Source organism: Paroedura picta, chromosome 6 (genome assembly GCF_049243985.1).
Source record: "Paroedura picta isolate Pp20150507F chromosome 6, Ppicta_v3.0, whole genome shotgun sequence".
Lineage (NCBI taxonomy): Eukaryota > Metazoa > Chordata > Lepidosauria > Squamata > Gekkonidae > Paroedura > Paroedura picta.
Window position 1 is genome coordinate 98,008,628 of NC_135374.1, and position 19,960 is coordinate 98,028,587.

At 43.4% G+C, this 19,960-nt stretch overlaps 1 protein-coding gene across 5 annotated transcripts in view; it reads left to right on the forward strand.

Annotated features, from left to right (window-relative positions):
• Positions 1-10,255: 10,255 nt before the first annotated feature.
• LOC143840746 (maestro heat-like repeat-containing protein family member 6) overlaps positions 10,256-19,960 on the forward strand; it is a 49,218-nt gene continuing 39,513 nt past the window's right edge. The window contains exons 1-5 of one of the 5 annotated variants that reach the window (XM_077344271.1): positions 10,272-10,521; positions 11,202-11,318; positions 12,803-13,151; positions 15,097-15,249; positions 16,989-17,143. In XM_077344271.1, the coding sequence (XP_077200386.1) occupies positions 12,810-13,151; positions 15,097-15,249; positions 16,989-17,143 (650 nt within the window). In that variant the 5' untranslated portion in view covers positions 10,272-10,521; positions 11,202-11,318; positions 12,803-12,809. Of the gene's footprint in view, positions 10,522-11,201; positions 11,319-12,802; positions 13,152-15,096; positions 15,250-16,988; positions 17,144-19,960 lie in introns of all 5 variants that reach the window. The other 4 variants (XM_077344275.1, XR_013232371.1, XM_077344273.1 and 1 more) reach the window with 4 other exon arrangements.

A 19,960-nucleotide genomic window follows, 5' to 3' on the forward strand; every position in this document is an offset into this window, starting at 1 on the left:
TCATGTCTCTCCTGGTGTGTTTTCCTTAGTGAGCGTAGACATGTTCATTCCATTGAAATTACCAGGGAAATCAGTTCTTCTGAGGAGAAACAGCGTGGTCCTGCAATGCTCAGAGGATCACAGTAGGATGTGGAAGTTTGCTGTGAGGAGAAAATGGCAGTCAGGTCAGGGGGAGGGAGGAGGCAGGGACAAAGCATGCCACCCTTGAGGAACAATGGGATAAACACCTAATGCATAATTTAAAAAATAATCTCCATGCACACCCTGGAGGAGGAGACTGATATCTCAGGGCATCTAGTATACCTGGAGTGCATACTGCTACGAATACATCCTCAGAGTCTAATATACAAAGAAGGCAGAGGGGTACACCAAGATACAATATTTTCAAGATTTAGGCATGCCTAATGTGCGGGTCTGGCCTGCTGCCTATGGTGGAGCTTGCTGCTGGGAAGGGCAGCAGAGAGGCAGAGGTCCCTGCCGGCCCCCCCTCCGCCAAGACAGAGGGAACCCAGCTCGCAACGATGAACAGCAGGTGGGGTGGCAGGGGCAATGGTGGCCCTGGGGGCCCCTCTAGTGCCCATTGTATCCCTCCATGAAACGGGCTTTATGGCTAGTGTTTCTATAAAGGAATATCTCTATAAAAAACAACTCATTTAAAAAAATGATTTTCCCACTTAATAGTGCAAGCCCAAATGAGTTGGAGTGAGAGGCCTGAAACCAAAATTTCACTGAAAGGGTTGAGAAGGGTTTTAACGTTGCTAAGGAGGGCACCACAATTTACTGACCATTTCGATATGCCATCCCTGTTTCAATATGCTGTCGCTTCTCGTATCACCATCCATGTGATTTACATATTACCGTGGCATTTTTTTTTTAGTCCGCTTCATTTCCTTCACAATTAATTTTTTTTAATCTGCTGCACTTATTTTTTTAAAAATGCTAGTATAAAAAAGAGACATGAATCCACTTACTCCTAGGTGATAAAAATTCACAGTGAAGCCATAGATGGAGCAGAGTGAAAATTACTGTAGCAGCAGGAACTGAAGATAAAAGAGGATTACGCATGATGAAATGTAGTAATTGAGTAGAAGGCGCTGAAAAATACCAGATGGATGTCAGTATTCCGCACAGTTCTAATATGCTGGTATGGTTTTTATCGAGCTTCGGTTCTCAGGTTTCCCATGTGTAATTGAGGTTTATTGATATAGTATATGGCCCAGTTAATAGGTAACCATAAACAAGACGGTAGCTGTAGCCCTTCCGAAAACCAGAATATGGCCCTGATCTGCTGGCTGGAGAAACTTTTGTTAATGACCGCCATAAGATACATCTGATTCCTCCTCCCGCTCTTTTCGTAGTGCATGAACAGTAAACGGCTCCATGCAGAAATTAAAATTGCAAATGAGATTGGTGCAGAAAAGACAAGGCGAGCAATTATGTGGACTGCCAAAGAGGCTCATGTAGGATTTTAATATTGGCTTTCAGCAAAAGCAATATAAACCACCCCAAATCCCAGTATGTCTCTACAGAGTAACAGTTTGCCATGGCCAGCATAGAATTCTGCAGTGTTGTAAAAGTTGATTTAGCTATTGGTTGTAGTGACAGGAAAAACAGAAAGAGCCACACACATGTAAGCATGGATTGTATTCTTCATTAACAACACTGTTAAAGCCACCGTGATACAGTGGTTAGAGCAGGCTTTCTCAACCAGGATTTCATGAAACCCTGGGGTTTCCCAAATGGATGAGAGTTAATTAATGTTTAATATTTTAAAAAATTGTTAAATATTTATTGGGTGAAATGACCATATATGGTCATGTCACACATGCCAAATAACCAATGGGCCTAAGCAGGCCTAAGTTCAAATCTCAGAGTGGCAGCAGCCTGGGAAGAGCAGCCTGAGCAGGTGGCAGCAGAGCCGGCCGGGAAGCCCCGCCCAGGTGCCTGTGCAGGGGCCTCCTGAGCCCAGGTGCCTGCATGGGGGCCTCCTGAGCCTGGGCTGCCTGCTGGGCGTGCAGCCCCCCCCCCCAAATAATTTTAAATGAAAAAATTATTTTTTAAAAATTGGAGTACGCTGTGGGACACGGGGCAAATGCCCAAAATGTGGGACTGCCCCGCCAAAGGCAGGACGGCTGGCTACCTTACAATACTATCAAGTGAATCTCCTTCAGGATGACTGTGGGGAGGTCGGAGGTCTTTTTTTAGCCATCCTGATGTTTGTGGTGTTTTTAAATTAAATATAGTTTTAGGGGATTGGGGTTTTTATGGAGGCATATGTTATGTGATCCGCCTTGAGTCCCAGGAAGAAGGCGGACTATAAATCTAATAAATAATAATCATTTAAAAATAATTTCCTAGCAATGCTGAATATGCATTTCTCCCAATGCTCCCTGCAGGAGACTCTTTATGTTCTGCTCAGTCTTGTGCCCTGCAGATCTTTCCTATTCTGTGGGTGCCCCCTTGGCCATTCTAAGCATTTGGATTTACATGTGATTGGGGCACAGCTGTGTTTAGAGAACCCAGCCACTTGCTGTTACTGGCAGTTTAGCTGTGAGCAAACATGCACAGGATCAGATTAATGTTTCAGACTTGTATTACATGCATATCTCACCCTTCCTCCATTTGGAAATTCAAAATGATGTATCACATGCAGGGTTCCCAGGAGGTCTCTCCATCCAAACATGACCAGACCCTGACTGGTGTAGCATGAGCATTATGTGGTTGCATTATGTGCTTTCTGAAATGGAAGAAGCAAAGTTTTTAAATGCCATAGATTATCACTGGGTTGTTGTTTTGCTTAGCAGTTTCAAAGGAATGGTGAAATGGAATCTCAAATCCAAAACACATTAGGTGCAGTGTAAATTGGGTACTTGCTACTAGTATTAATTGCCTCTCAAGTGCACCAAGTATGTACTCATTTGTATGCCAAACCGTTACTGTCAGATGTGAAACATGAGAAGACATAAAGATCTATGATTAGCACAAAAAATGTCTTTTAAACTCTTTTTTCCTATCTCCCTGAAGGATTCACCTAAAAAACTGACTAGAGACATGCAGCTGACAAGCAGCTTCTAACATTGCTAGGAAGACAGGGTTATCTGAAGAAAAGTGCTTGTGTATGCTTCTTGTTACTTGTCTTGGATGACAGCTGATTATTTCAGATGTAGCAGACAGTCATATTGTCGGCAGAGCCTATGAAAGTTGTCTGGGTAAGGAAATAGTAGAAGTAAAATGATGAAATGCTGGTGGTGAATGAGGGGGGTTCAATGCATGCGCAACTGAAGGTGTGATTGAATGCACACATTTATACAGGTAGGAGTCCCAGTTTCATTTGAACAGTGAGCACAACATTGGCCCCCTCTTACAAACAGATGCATGCACTTACATGCAGGGTGTACCCTGTGAGGCAGGCTAGAATAGGGGCAATAACCTCTCTCATGATCCACCAGTTACCCACATCGTACCTGTACTGTTTATTAGTACAGATCATCGTCATCCGTAAAGAGAGCCAGCTTGGTTTAGTGGTTAGGAGCACGGACTTCTAATCCGGCAAGCTGGGTTTGATTTCCTGTTCCTCCATGCAGCCAGCTGGGTGACCTTGGGCTGCCACAGCACTGATAAAGCTGTTCTGACCGAATAGTAATATCAGGGCTCTCTCAGCCTCACCTACCTCACAAGGGTGTCTGTTGTGGGGAGAGGAAAGGGAAGGAGTTTGTAAGTTGCTTTGAGACTCCTTCGGGTAGAGAAGAGCGGCATATAAGAATCAACTCTTCTACTTCTTTATGGTGATTTTGTTTAAACTACATTTATGTTAGACTCAATTTTCTGAAAGCCATCTAAAACTGAGTAAATGGATCATAGAATCATAATGAATGTAAGTCTCCTTGAGACTCCTTCAGGTACAAAAAAGCAGCATATAAGAACCAAATACTCTTTCTTTCTCTCTTTCACTCTTAGTTCCTTCACTCCATATTTTAACTAGAACTCCATGCCGTGTATATGGACATCACATTCAAGAGAACGCATGCAGTCAGAGCTTCTTGGTGGAAGAAATAGTGTCTCTTATTCTTCTGATGTCCAATTCCCAGGACAGGGTATAAACAAAAAGAACATCGTAGGAATAAGAACAGAGTAAGAATCCTGCTGGATCTGATCCGATCCAAACCCTGGTCCACCTAGTACTCCATCCTGTTTGTCCTAGTGACCAAGCAAATGTCCCCAGAAGACTTAAAGTCCGGACAGAGCAGCCAAAGCTTCTCCTTGTAGTTATTTTCCAGCAACTCCTATTCAAAGGTATTCAGCCTCTGAATGTGGAGTTGCCATTTAGCTGCTGTAGTTAATAACCATGCATGGACCTGCCATCCATTAATTTGTCTGGTATCCTTGGAAAGCGGCCCTCTAAGCTGGTGACATCATGACATTTGGTGGATGCGAGTCTCCTAATTTAATTATGTGTTGTGTGAAAAAGTGCTTTATGTTGTCTGTGCTTGACAAGCAACCAAAGGATATGTTTTCTAATCTGGGAGAATGTTCTGCAAGAAGGGAGGAATCATACTCCAGGTTTCTCTCCCATGTCATATTGCACATCAATAATCCGCTGCTGTCTCAACGGTAGCTGGAAAATCAAGTTGGAGCGTCAGTTCTAATATTTATAAAGGCTGCCCGGAAAGCGTCGCTCAAAAGATTTTGATCTGTGTTGGCAGAAATGTGTTGTCTGTTTTGTTTTGCTGAAAGGATTTGACAGAAGATCTAGTCGATGGGTAGTGAGGCCACTTCATGCAATAGTAGTAATGCATTAAAAGGATATATGCCACAGAGTTCAGTTTTTCAACTGGATCTTTGCCTTAGCAAAACAAAAGGCTTGCAACACTTTGGCCCCCAGATCAAAGCTTTGCAGCCCTAGGAAGCTTTGGATCTTTTGATCTGTAGTCTCTTCTTGCAGCAGCAGCAGATATTACAGAAAGGGGAAGAAGGGGAGGGGGAATCTGGTCAGCTATAAAGGGGAGGATATCATCAGGAATGTCAAGCAGCCTGGGTCTAGATCAGTGGTCCTTAACCCTTAACTATACCATGTTCCACCAAGTATGCAAGCTTCCCAGGCAGCAAGTATAAAACTTTGGACACCTTTATTTCAATAGGTCTATTTAGGATGTATGCATAAAAAGTGCACGTCTCAAGCATGCATGCATGCAGACTCTTGCACCTGTTGGCCATCATCCAGTCCCTTATTATTAGATTCAGTTTTTTTTTCTTTAGGAAATGGGTGGGTGGGTTGGTATAGAATCTTGCGTTTTATCCTATTACTTTGGCATGTATATGAGGATCTGGGCAGTTATTTATATAGATAACGGCATCAAATTTGCACCGAAGAGACTCCTCCATCTAATCTAAAAGCTAAGTTTCGAGCAGGCCGAATGAGATGCAGTTTTACAGATGTTCAAAGTAGGTGATTCTCTGCCAGCTGCCCTTTTCATTACTAATTCCTAAAATGGAGGTTAGTCTCCCATTATTCTCTATGGGGATAGAGTGGCCATATTTCAACCAAATTGAACCAAAATTGTAGCACAGCCCCCCATTAGATTGAATGCATGGAGTCAAATTCTGTGGAAGGGTGGAGTATAAATCTACAAATTAATTAAGAATTGCTGGTCCAGATTTTCTACCACTTGCTGGTCCAGATTTTCTACCACTTTTCTACCACTTAAGGCAGGGCTTAAGAGTAAAACTATACATGTGATTGTAAGGTGACTTCTTAAGGTGGTGGTGCATCAGAAAACCTTTGGCACACTGTAGTTAAAGAAGAGCAACAAGAAGAAGGATGTATACACGCAGGGGGGCAAGGTTCAGTGGACACACTTTGAATGGTTCTTAGGTTCTGCCTTCGCCATATCAAGAAAACGGATCAGAGAACAAGTAATGTTATAAAGATCTTAATTTGTGACTTCAGAGATCTCTGGCAGTCATGCTAAATGACACCAGCTGATAAAACAATGGTCGGACCCAGCTGCTCCTTCCTTTTTTTCTTCACTTTTAAAAAATTGTTTAGCAAATGCAGCCCTGTAGGATTGTTTGATCAAGGAGGAGAAAGGCATGGAGTGAAAACAAAAAACAGCTTTAACCCTTTCATGCCCTGCCATGGGGGGGAAGCAGCCCCCCCCCCAGCTTCTTTTCTCCTCCTGGGTAAGGAATAAAAAGTAATTCAGGGTTTGGGGGCCTTTCTTTATTTCTATCCTTTATCTCCTTTTTTTTTTTTTTTTGCTATGCAATTTTTATTAGCTCTTGAGGAAATTTGTAGGTTAGGGTGGGTGATGTTCAAACACGTTTCCTTGATATATTGTGTACACTTGGAAACAATTTAAAGCCATTATATTTTCAAGTGTTTGAAAAAGAGGGCCTCTGGCTGTGAACTGGCATTCCAAGATGCAATAAGAATATCTTAGACAAACTGGAAATAGATCTAAAGAGAATCCCTCTCAGCCTCTTCCCACAGGAGATAGTAAAACCAACCTTGCGGGGTTTTCAGGAATGGACTATGAAGTGAAAAAGGCCTTGGAGCAAACCAAACTGAGTGGCCACTTCAGTGCTACAAGCCAGCAGTACTGCAGGGGCCACTCATCTGAGTGGTGCAAACCATGGTTGCCCAACCCAAATCATTTCCCCACAAACTGATGGCAGTACAGGAGGATATATATAATGAGCTGACCCCCCATTGTCATTCCATATAGATGCTGGGGTGCCTAGGTGGTGAGGATTTGGCAGCATTTCTGGGACTCAGCTCTGCTTCCCCCTGGCCACCAGCAGCCTTCCAAAACACTGGCTAACCAAGAAACTTAAGTTAAATGGACATGCCAACTCTGACAGGTATTGTAGGATGATGATATATGCAAAGTGCTTCTAGCACTCTGAAGTGTTATTGAAATGCTTCTTATTCTCATCATCATCTTGGACACAGAGAACAGCGAGCAGAGCCAGCAGCATCTTGAAAACCATATTGGGTTGCATCTACTCCCTGCTTGCGTGAGCTCAGGCAAGAGGTGTGCACGCCTCACTGTGTGCAGAATCCCCCAATTCTCATTTCACTCAGTTTCCAAGGGTGATTTCACCTTCAGGGATGGAGTTTGCTTTGGTGCAGCATGTGGCGCTGACAGATTGGGGTGGGAGTCTCAGGTCTCCCATTGGGCTGTGTGAGAGTTTTGTGTACATGAAATGCCAGTGATTCCATTATTGGAACACACCAAAAGTAACCCGCTCGACAGGCTACTCCATAACAGGCAACCCGCCTGATGAAAAACTGGTTCCCTGTTGGTGACTGGAAAACAGAACTTGAGCCAAACAGAGCTCAAGTATCCCTGGTGGTGGGAAGTTCTGTCAAATTGGCACTGACTTATGGCAATCTCTGATAGAATTTTTAATGCAGGAGATATTCAGGGGTAGGTTGTCATCTGCATCAGCAAAAGGTTAATGCTTAACTTTAAGATTACTAAGGACTGTTTCTGGTGATACATTTTCCCTTTAAAATTTGTAGGACATCTAAAGATGTGCATCTTTGCAATGTTAGAATTGTCCGGTGTGAGTCCTGAAGAATTTTTAGTGTTAGGCAGGACAGCTTTAAAACTGCTATTAGAATTCTGCACTGCACAAGCGGGAAGTAGTTCAACTACACTGAAGTAGCTGCAGATGCTTGTTTGAGAAAGGACAAGCATTAATGGCCATTCTGAGCCAAGTTGTTACCTTTTTCATCACTTTTTCGCATGCTCCACGCAGCCACATTTTGTTTGTTTGTTTGTTTATATACCATCATCCCCAAAGGTTCAGGGTGCTTCACATGAAACAGAAATGATACAGATAACTCATTTGCAGTGATAACAGCAAGAAACATAGTAGAACAATAGAATAATATGGAGAACATTAAATTAATGCATATTGATAGCCCAGTGGGTTGGGCGGAACTGCAGTGGGTGCCGTAGGAGGGAGGCTCAGGGGGAGAGCCCATGGGAAGTGGTGGTTCAGGTTGACCACAACCAAATGCCCAGCAGAGGAGCTCCCTTTTTCAGGCCCTGCGGAACTGTTAAAGAATGGCAGGGAACTGCTTCTTTTTTAAAGAATGGGCTTGAAAGGGCACCATGCGAGGAAGAAGTTTTCTTCTATGAAAATCATGCTGGGGGAGCGGGGTTGTTTCACCATTTTTTCTGCTTCATGTACAGTTTCTGTGCAGATGGACTGGCAAAACTTTCCAACTTAGCCCCCCCACACACACACGTATGATTTTTCTCATGAGAAAACTGCTTGCAGGGGAGACAATGATATTTCCCGCTGTGGCATTGTTTCTTTAGAAGTAGCTCCATGCAGCTGCTAGGTGACTGCAAGGGATATGTGAAAACACATGAAAAAAATGTAACATCTAGTTTGGCTCTAAGAAAGCCCTGAAAGGATGAGAAAGCTGAACTGAAGAGAATTTCTGATCAAGGATTTCCACCCATGGAGAATGATTTTAATCACCTTCCCCTTTGGCTGTGGCCCAAATGTCCCCACAATATTATGTTCCTAACAGCCAGGAACAGGACAGGGTGGGCATTTTGGGATGCCCTGGGAAGATGGAGGAAAGGAAGTTGGGTAGAAATCCTTAGCACCTGCAGGGGGAATAAATAATACCACCGAGCCAATATCCCACCAGTTGATCCTAAAACCACAGAAATATGGATTAGATGTGGCAGATGCATCTTGAGGTTGTTTCACCTGTAGATGCTCTACCAAGTTTTCCATCCATGCGATGCACTCCCTCCCCGGCTCCTTTTGTAGGAAACATTTTGTTGGAATGCACAAAGTGAACAGTAATGAGGTACCTATCACATATGTGTCAGAAGAAACATATCAGAAAATCATTGTGATCTCTCAGCATGAGGTCTGCTGATCTTGTTGACTTGGAGCACTAATCAAGTCTATTGATTTGGGCTCCTTCCTCAAACCTGCACCTGTGCTGTCAAAATTAATCAGCCCCCTCCAGATGGATGTTTGTGACGAGCTTTATGTAGAGCATTATTATACACTGACATTCCTGTCAAGGTTGCTTGCTTGCTTGTTTGTTTTTCTCTATTTATAGAGCTGGTTCAACATTCAATGTTATGCTCCTTAAACATGCAAACCTGAGATTGCCGTTTTCATTTTCCTCTGGAATTCCTATTTGGAGTCTGCAACCACTACGCACACTTCCCCAAACCCTAGAGCAGGCTTTCTTGACCGCCCTGGAAGAGTTTCCCGAATGGGTGGGAGTTAATTAATTTTATATATATATTTTTAAAATTGTTAAACTTATCGAGTGACATGACTATATATGGTCCTGTCAACCTCTTCCTCCCCCAAATGGCCGATGATGAGCATTGGAGGGGGTGGGAAGGAGAAGACCCCCAGGTGACATGTACACAGCTATGCCTCCCAACCATATTCTACATGATTGTGCTACTTTCAGGGTTTGTTGAAGCCTGAAGAAGGTTTCAGGGGTTTCTCAAAGGTAAAAAAGCTGAGAAAGGCTGCCCTAAAGATATTTTAACTTAATTCTCTCCCCCCCCCCCATCCCTCTCTCTCTCTCCAGTAGTTTACAGGCCAAGAGATTCTACATTCTTGAAGTTGTTTAGTTATTCCAATGGAACCTGAGAATTTTGACACAAATTTGTTGGTCGAACTTACCATGTTTGAAGGTGTCGGTCCGAAATGAACGGATGATGCTGAACAAGCATGCTTGCTCTCCAGTTTTACATGGGGTTCTGCAAAAACCGCACATATGCAGAAGCAATGCTGGCTGAACCAATTGGCAACCTTTAATATCACCAGGGACTACTTTGACAAACACCAATTAGGAGGATTTTCTTTTTTTAAGCATTTATTTATGCTTGTCAATAATTACTTATTTACTTCATTTGTACCCCACCTTTCTCTCCATTGTAGACCCAAAGAGGCATATGTCATTCTTTTATCCTCCATTTGATGACCAACCTGTATGATTTGTGACTGATTTATTTGTTGGGCAAAGCAGTGATGCAACGAGTCTGTGTAAAAGCAGTTATGCACAAAAAGCCATTTGCACTGCACGGCATGGTTTCACATGAATACAGTGAAGCTGCATCCCAAGCAGCCATGAATAGGTTGATGGACACTTGAATCAGCCAGAAACCCCACCACCTTCTTGCTTGCACATGGGGGATCATGAGACGAACTGACGATTGTTCGAGCAACCTGAATTATTCGTTGTGCTACAAAGGAATACTGCTTCTTTGGCCTTACTTCCAACTCTGAGCTCCTGTCACTGAGGAAAAATCTGCCTGAGTTGGTAACCCCAACCAAACTTGTGGCATCTATTGGAACACTGACTGTCCTAGTACTACTGTTACCATGGTAGCTGTAAAACCTGTGACACAATGAAATCTACTGTGACCTGCTCTCAGATCATCAGTGACATCTTCATTACCACATTCCAATGAAGCACCAAAACTGAAGACAACCAATATCACACTGGCATGCAGACTTGTAAGTAGATAGACCCGTGAAATTAATTGCTTCTATATGCTTCCCTTTAGACCGTCAGGGTTCTGCTGATGCTAGACATATCAAATGGTCTCTTCTGTAACCAGCCTTTGCTTGATCATTTGGTCCTTACAAAGACCTTAGCTGACAGGACAGTTCTGAAGTGCTGGCTTTTGCCATTCCTAATATGCATTTCCCCCCTTAGAAAGCAGACATGGCCAAGTAATTATAACACTTGTGTGATCTGTGGTTTCTTCATTTTACTGTAACAGTTCTTTTCATCTATGTTTGAGAGATGTGTATTTATTCATTCAAAGATTTAACATTTATTAACACCTTGGATAAAAACAGTGTTTGATCCCATGGCTCCATTCTCCACCACAAGATACCCTTAGATATCATAGACATCATTACATCTTTCTAGCCACCAACCTGGGTGTCAGGTGTGTGGCGGGGAGGTCATTGAACTAGGGTAGCTTATTGGGGGGAATTGATACATGTTGGATTTTTGCTGCTGTTATTGTATATCAAGGGTTTTATTGCATTGTTAAAGTTTTAGTTGTAAACCGTTGTGAGCCAGCCTAGGCTGAGAGTGGTGGATAATAATAATAATAATAATAATAATAATAATAATAATAATAATAATAATAATAATAATAATAATAATAATTCCTTTGATGCAGAAAAGTTTCCTGCTCTTGCATCAGGAATGTTGCTTGCACCAGAGGAAGACACCAGTATTGAGCTGACCCATGGAATCCAGCCCAATGGTTTTGACCTAGAGACTTAAACTCAACAGAGTAAGTAGTACAATAAAATCAGAGTCCAGTAGCACCTTTAAGACCATACAAGAGTATAAGAAGGATGGTCTAATAATCAAACCATAATATAAAGGCAGCTAGGAATGACATGTGACATCATTATATTGAGTATTCCCCCATGTTAACCCCATTTTATTGGTTGGCATCAAGGGGTAACAAACTGTTTTTAATTATAATTGTATTTATTAACCACCACTCCAAGCCGAGCCGGCTCATGGTGGTTTACAATCAAAAAATAAAAATCCACACAAAACCCAATACATATAACCAATATATTGGTAGCAAAAAACAATATACAAAAAGCAATCTATAAAAACTCCCCCATCCCATCCCCTCATACCCTACTGCAGCAGTCACCATCGACTCGGGGGGGACTTACTGGCAATATCGGGTCTAGGGGCCTATAGAGGCCTATACTGGGAAGGAACCAATCTATCTAGCCCAGCCTCAACCAAACACCTAGCAGAAGAGCTCTGTCTTGCAGGCCTTCACAAGCAGGCTAAAATGTGCCTGTTGCACAAATGGAGAGTGGGTGGCACCCTCAGCCAGGCCTTCAGGGCAGGGTGGCCTGACCATGGGATGAGATTACTCACAACCAGATCCACCCCTACCCCCGCACCAAAGATCAAGTCAAGTGTATGGCCAGCCTGAAGAGTTGTACCAGCAACAAATTGCGAGAACTCTACTGTCGCCATGGCTGATACCAGGTCTGAAACAAGTCCTGGGTACGGCAAATCCACATGGACATTGAAATCCCCCAGAATCAGAAGTCTGTAATGCCCAGGCGGCCACCGCTTCCAGCAGGCCCGACAGGGCACCTGGCAGTACAGTGGGTGAACGGTACACTAACCAGATGGCCAAGTTCTTGACCGACTCCCATCCTAGGCTGACACATTCTAACCCCAAGATTGATGGTGCTGGGAGAGCTCTGTAGGAGTAAGCTTCCTGGACAAGGATCACAACCCCTCTCCCCTTCCACAGAGCTGAGACTGATGAAGGACCGAGAACCCGGGTGGGGCCATATCTTTCAGGGAGACAATTCCCCCCCCCGTGCCCCAGTCTCAGCCATTTTTTAAAAAAATGTTAAACATTTTTCAGGTGATATGACCATACATGGTCATGTCAACCTGCCTCCCCCCCCCCCAGATTACCAATGATGGGCCTGGAGAGGATGGGAAAGGAGGGGCCCCGGGTGAGTGTGCTTCCCATCTGTATTCTGCCTGATTGCACCACTTCTGGGGTTTCTTGAAGCCTGAGGAATGTTTTGGGGGTTTCTCAATGGTTAGAAAGGCTGATCTAGGATAATGAAACGTGAAGTACTATTATATCATATGCTTCTATAACTACCTGTTAATTACTAGTGACAGAGCTGACATTTGCCTTGTGATTTTCCGAAATAACCCCCATGTTCACCTATTGGTTTCCTACAGTAAAAATAAAAAAGCTTTATTTATAACCCACAGAACAAGTATGGCTGTAAAGGAAAAGTTAGAAGAATCCTGTGATCTGTACATGGGGCTAGATACCACATCCAACAAAGAACCAGAGATTGTTACTTTAGATAAGTTTACACAGACTTATTTTGAGGATGGCGAAGAAGACCCTGTCCAGGAGATGAACAAAAATTCATATGCAGCTCGCAAGTTTGTTGCTGCTGAAGCAAAATATTCATGGGTGCAAGAGAAAATCTCCACTGTCAATCCAGGATCAGAATTTGAGGATTTCCTCCTGAAGGAGAAACAGGAAAAAGACAAGTTCTGGGAGGAATATCAAGATGTCATTTCAGCTCCAGAGGAGGAAGAATTTAATGAGGTACAAACAATCTGCATTTATTCCACCCCCCCCCCATGCTCCTCCCTCCTTATGCTCCAAATCTTGAAATTGTAGAGGAAGAGTAATCCAGCAGGAGAGCACATTGTTGGCATGTCAAAGGTCACAGACTTGATCATGCCTGAAAAGGCTCACAGACAGCAACTCCTGGGAAAGACCCAAGAGAAGAACTTTGAGGGCTGAAGTCAACCAAACTTGATAGACCAATGTTCTGATTCTATTTAATACAAATTTATTTTTACAGCACATTTCATATGTTAACCCATTCTTCATCATAGCTGAAGTACAACATGGAGTGAGTCACACTTTAGTTAATAGATTACAGTGGGCATAAAGGCCACCAATTCTGTGTTGGCCCATGTCTATGATTACATTTTTTGTTGCCACCTTCTCTTGGTCTGTACTGAGGCCATTCTTGAATTCTCCTCCTCCTTGAAGCTTAAATTGTCTTTATGCTCCTCTCAATCCCTGATGGCTGTCAAAGTGAAAGAGAAAGATGAACAAGCATTCTTGCCAGTGTGTAATACCCAAGCCAGCAGAAGCCAGAACCGCTTTAAGCTCCTTATATGAAATTACACTTTGACTTGTATCTTTATTTCATTTCTAGGCCTCCATTCCTAACCACCTGACTCACCGCCGCTTACAACATTCCTTAAGATACATTGCAGTCTGACAAGAAAACAACCCAATAAAATCCCCTCCCACCCTCCCCTTTCCCAGAATCCCCCCACCTCTTTTCTTTCTACACATTTTGCCATCAGATTCTAAGTGATCTAAGCTATACATTTCACACAATGAAGGGAAATAGAACGTTTTTGCCACTACTCTACAATAAATGTAACATCTGAATGCCCTGTGTTAGAAATAATGAAATGGACTGACTTTTGATCAGTGAAGACTGAAGTTTTCCACCAGTTTAAGACACTCCAAGTTCGGCTTCAGTCGAGAAATTATTTCCTCCTGTCTAGCAGTGCTTTGCCTCGTGCAATTATAGATTATACAGTGACAACAGCATGAGATTAGGGTCTGCCGTGAATCCTGCTGGATGACCTTGGGCCATTCAAGCTGCCAGAGTGCCTAACTGCACATCACAAAGTCCTCGTGTCCTTGAACGTCTGCCCTGGTCCTGTTGACCGAATGCACTCCGGGAGTTCCATGCTCAGAATTTAATTCCCAGGCATATGTATTTCCAATCTGAATTTACTTTGCAGTGCCTGTGCACTGAAGCCCTCCCTCTTGTGCCAGTTTCATGATCCGAAACAGATTTGGGGTCCTGCTGTTTTGCCTGCTCTGGAAAACTCATGTATAGCCCATCAGCCTAGAAAAAGAGGAACTGGTTTATAAAACCCTGCTTTTCACTACCCAAAGGAGTCCCAAGTCAATTGCCAGCACCTTTCCCTTCCTCACCCCACAGTAGAAACCCTGTAAGATAGGTTGGACAGAGAGAGCTCTGACAGAGCTGCTCTTTGAGATCAGCTCTCAGAGAACTGTGACTAGCCCACAATTTGCATGTGGAGGGAATCAAACGCAGTTCTCCAGATTCAAATCTGCCCCTCTTAACCACTGCATCATGCTGGCTTACATACATAAGTTCTCCCATCAGAGCAAATTGTGGCTCCCAGAGGCCATTTCAGGTTGGGAAAATGGCACTAGAGGAAGCTTTAATTCACTTCTCCACACATTCTACAGTGAAAATCCAGATCAGGGAGATGCGTGCCTGGAAATTAAATACCAAGGGTAGAACTCCTAGAGGACCTTTGGTCAACAGGATTGGGCAGACCTAAGGAGGATGGGCACCAATATTTTGTAAGGTGAGGGCCAATACATTGAATGAATGAATGAATGAATGAATGAATGAATGAATGAATGAATGAATGAATGAACGAACATGTACTGGACATGATTTCCTCTTTACTCTTTGTTTCAGATATCTGATAAGGCTGATAAAGTGACCACTGTTACAGGTCAGATACTTATAGCTGTGGCTGGTCTGCGGGATACAGACAGAACTAATATTGAAGCTGCTGCAGCAATGCTAACTTCAGTCTTGAAAAAACAAAGGAATAAACTGAGGACCAAGGTGCAATAGATGAGGAACATATGGGGTTTAGTTCCTATGGATCTCTGAAATGGTGTCTGTATACCCGTAGAGGCTCTGTGCATCTTGGTGATATTTGTAAAAACTGGTGCATTTTCTGAAGGTTATAACAAACAGTTTTATTCTGGTCTCTTAGCTTATTGGCCTCTCAAGGGAGACAACAATCTAAAGATGTGGAATTAGTTTCCTTTTTCCATTACCATATGTAAAATGCTTTACAATTTTAAAAATGTTTTCCAGTTGAGGGAAAATATGTAGGTGAAGTGTTGATTTGCCAGAGTTATATGTAAAGGAATATCCGACACCAGGATCAGATGGATATACGTCATATTAAATAGTGCATATTTAAAGCCGTTTCAAGCCAGTAAGCAATCTTGGGTTTTTCCACTTTCTAATTTTCCTCATTTGTGAGTTCCTGTTGCTTGGGGAAAGGGGGTGATTTCCATGTGTTCTGCCGCCTCCATTGGTCAGTTTGGAACTACACTGGTTTATGTCTCCCTGCAGATCCCTAGAGAAGGGGTGAACAAACAGTGGTTCTCCAGCTGTCCATGGACTGCAATTCCCATGAGCCCCTGCCAGCATGTGCTAGAGGGAGCAAAACCATGCGGGACAGACACACAAACATGCCAAAGAAACAGGAGCTTACAAGTTAGGAGAATGTAAGCACAGCCATTGACTCCAAAGCAAGGAGTGCCAAAGTCTAATGACTGAAAAGAGCTAAAGGGTCTCCAACTGGATCCCTGGATATTTGTAGCCTGGGGAGGGAAGGGAGGGACATCCTCATCAGGGTATAATGGCCCCTTTATAGCCCCCCCCTTATAGCAGCAGTGGCAAAGATCAATCGGCAGCCTCTTCTCCCCGCCCCTAGGATGGGGTATTGAGGAGTGGTTTAGTTAAGGCTTAAGTTTGTTTTTGCTGCATCTTGATTTATTGTGATTTAATTGTGTGTTTTTGTGGGTTTTAATGTATTTTATTGGGGTTTTTATCTGCTGTAACTCACCTCGAGCCTCCAGGGAGAGGCGAGTAACAGATTAAATAGTAGTAGTAGTAGTAGTAGTAGTAGTAGTAGTAGTAGTAGTAGTAGTAGTAGTAGTAGTAGTAGTAGTAGTAGTTGTTGTTGTTGTTGTTGTTGTTGTTGTTATCATTATTATGCTGTTAAGATCACACTCCAAAGTAACCATTTTCTTTAGGTAAGCTGATCCCTGTACCCTGGCTATCATAATTACAGGAGCTCTCTGGACCCCCTTTGGAGACTGGCAACCCTGCAGGACCCAAAAATATGAAAGGGAACTATAATTTGGAAACGTAGATGTTGGAATGATGCACACAAACAAAGAGCTGGTCCAGCCAACTCCCACTCCCAATCCCTCTGGGAGGCCAGTTTTATTGAAACATAAGATTTACAATTGCTCAGGCACATAGTTACACAAGGCTGCTTTCTTGTGCGGCTGTATGAAGCTACATTGTCAATCACAAGCCTCTATTGTCTGATTGTTTAAAGGTTAGATTCTCATGGTAACCACATCATGTTAGCCACAAGTCCCTATTGTCTATTGTTTTGAAGGTTAAACATCAGGTGATCATGCAGTGTTCTCGTGTCGTGTTGGCAACCGGTCAGGAGGGTGTGCCCAAGTCACTGAAACCTTAGCACAAACGCAGATGAACGCAACATGTAGAAGACTCATGCATCACAATCCCTCATCTGTGTTCCTTTCTTTCAGGTACCAGAAATCATAGATATTATCTATTTCCACTTGCAAGCTATCCAGGACCCTGTATCTAGGAAAGCAGCCATTGGGGCCGTTTGCCTGTTGGCTGAAACCTACACAGAGGAAGTGATCTCAAGTCTTCTGAAGCTCTCACTACCCTGTGACAAGTAAGGAACAGAAGTATTGTCCGTATTTTTAAAGAGGAATACAGGGAAGTGTCTTTACTGGAATGTCTGGTTTCTCCGATAGAGCAGTGAAAGGGCCAAAATGAAAACAATGTGATCCATTCCACATGTTCAAAGCATCTTCATTTTCATGCCTTTACCAGAATGTCATAGATACATATTTTCCTGCCACCTGACCCTAACGTTATATAGTAGTACTAGAAAATGTATACAAAAGGGCATCCCAAGCAATCAAGGTATTGGAAACACTTCCCTATGATGAAAGGCTAAGGAATTGGGGGGGGGGTTTGTGGGGGAAACTAAGGGAAAACATGATGCAAGTAGATTAAGTATCTGAAGAAGTGTGCATGCACACAAAATCTTTATACCCAGAATTAATTTTTGTTGGTCATAAAGGTGCCACTGGGCTTAAACTGTGTTCTGCTGCTTCAGACCAATCCAGCTACCCACCTGAATCCAACAGGTAGAGGAAGTGGATAACAAGGAGGTTTTCACCTTTCCTCCCAAGTCTAGATTTTATGGTCATCCAATGAATTGGATGGGCTGTAGACTTGGACAGAGGGAAGGACCTCTTAACTGAAAGTGTGATTCGGTGATGAAAGCCAATGTGGTTTAGCAAGTCTCAGACTAGGAGGGATAGGGGAGACCCAGGTTTGATTCCTTACTTTTGCATGGAATCTTGGGCCAGTCACACACTTTCTGCCTGACCTTCCTCACAGGGTTGTTGTGAAGATAAAATGGAGGTGATGGGAACAAAGCAAGCCACTGTGGGTCCATATTGTTGGCAAAGGCTTCTTAAAGAGTAAATAGCCTTACTGAGAACTGAAACAGCTTTGTTAAAGAGAGCAAGAGAGAGTCCTAGCTTAGTCTAACTAACTGTGCTTCGTCATCTGAAGGCAAACAGGGAGGAAGTGTGCTCAAAGGATCAGGAAGTCTTCAGTTGATTCAATCGAGACACTGGAGGAGATTATTTGAAAATTGTCTGGAAGTGCCTATCTAAATATGCTAAACTTCACATCTCCTCCAGTGCCCCCTGCAGGATATCCTTTATAAACTTTTGACTCATGCACACGACAGATCTTGCATGTTCCAACACCCATTTGGGAGAAAAGTGGGTTAGAAATAGTGAATTAATAATAAGTTTGCTGCAGTGAGAAGTGGTCGTAGACTTGGCTGGCTTTAAAAACGAATTAGGCAGTTCGTGTAGCCATAACATGTAGTCATTTAGGGCCAGGGAGCCTCCTCTGCCCGCTCCCTCCTTCCTTGCCCCTGAAAGTCAGAAGGGGCAGTTACAGATGGAATTGTTTTTAGACGTTTTAGACCATTTATGCACTGGTGGTTTCATGCCAGGCTGCAGGCTGGAGTTTTAGTTGTGGCAGGTTGCCCCACCTCTTCCTGCACCCACATGGGGGAGTATTTGGGGCAAGGTGCCTCATCTGCCCCCGATCTGTGCTCCTGCACGAGAGCTGGGGCAATGAAGTTCCCAGTGCATAAACGGTCTTAGAGTTTAAATTATTTATTCTATGGATTGTTTTATTATTCTGCGTGGTTTATTATGATGTCCAAAGAGAAAGGGCAAGTAATAAATACAATAAATAATCTTCGTGATGTTCAGAGGCAGTCACCCTCTGAATGCCAGAGCTGGGGAGGGGAGGGGAGGAACCGCAGGGGAGAGCTTTGGCTTCTTTGGCCTTTGTAGAGGCCTTCTGGGAACATCTGGCTGCCACTGTGGAGAACAGGAGAATACACACAATGGGCTTTTCACCTGATCCAACAGGCATGCTCTTGCTCCCTTGTATTACAGGCCATTTACTTCCACCAAACCGATAGAGATGGCAACTTTTCTGTCTCCATTGGTGCTGGGAAGCCAGAGGCCAAATACCGCCCCCCCCCCCCGGCCTCCCCAGCCAACAATCTCTTGTTCATTTCTGGCAACTACAGACTCAGGAACATGTCTACTCTATTCTCTCCTGCATTCCTTCTGATAGCAGTTACTAGCTCTATTACCAATTTAAAAACATACCCAGATCCTCTGGACATTTACAGCATGCTTTATGGCCTAGAGTCCTGTACTCCAAAGCACCATCAGACTGTTAGGATCCTTCTCTGTCTACTTGGGCAACTGGGGGTAAATCCAGAGCTGGTTTATCCATGTAGGACGTGCTACGGGCCCTTTGCTTCCGGGGCCCCTGTGTAGTGCCTTTCCTCCCATTGATCAAGGCCTTAGTCTCTCTCCTCTCCTCTTTTCCCTCTTTATGGACACTGGGACTGACCCCCCTTTCCACTGTGTGTGTGTGGGGGGGGTCCCTCCACCCCCAGTCTAGCTGCTCCTGTTGCAATTGTAATCTGCTAGGGCCCTGCAAATCCTTGAACTGGCTCTAGTGCTATGGGTCCCGTAAATCATTAAGTCACTCCAGGGTAAATCGGAGTTCCTTGGTTTGGAAGCTCAGTGTGCAGCAATACTTGTTTATTCCAAACCAGAGCCAAAAGCGAAAATTAAGTATTTAGGAACTGAGATCCCAAGGCAAATTAACGAAATTGTAGGGGCTAATATAGACAGGCTAAGCCAGATTTGAAATACTGAGCAAGCATTCAATTTTTTTCTCTATGGAGTAAATTTAACACAATTAAAATGAATCTTTTATCTGATGTGGTTCATTTAATTAGAGGCTTGCGTGTAACTATCCAAATTACCTGTTTCCATCAAACAAACTCTATACCCGGCAATTTTTAATGGTTTGATAAATGGCTATTACTGCATATCAAAAACCGCAGTAAGGAAGGGAGATTTCCACTTTC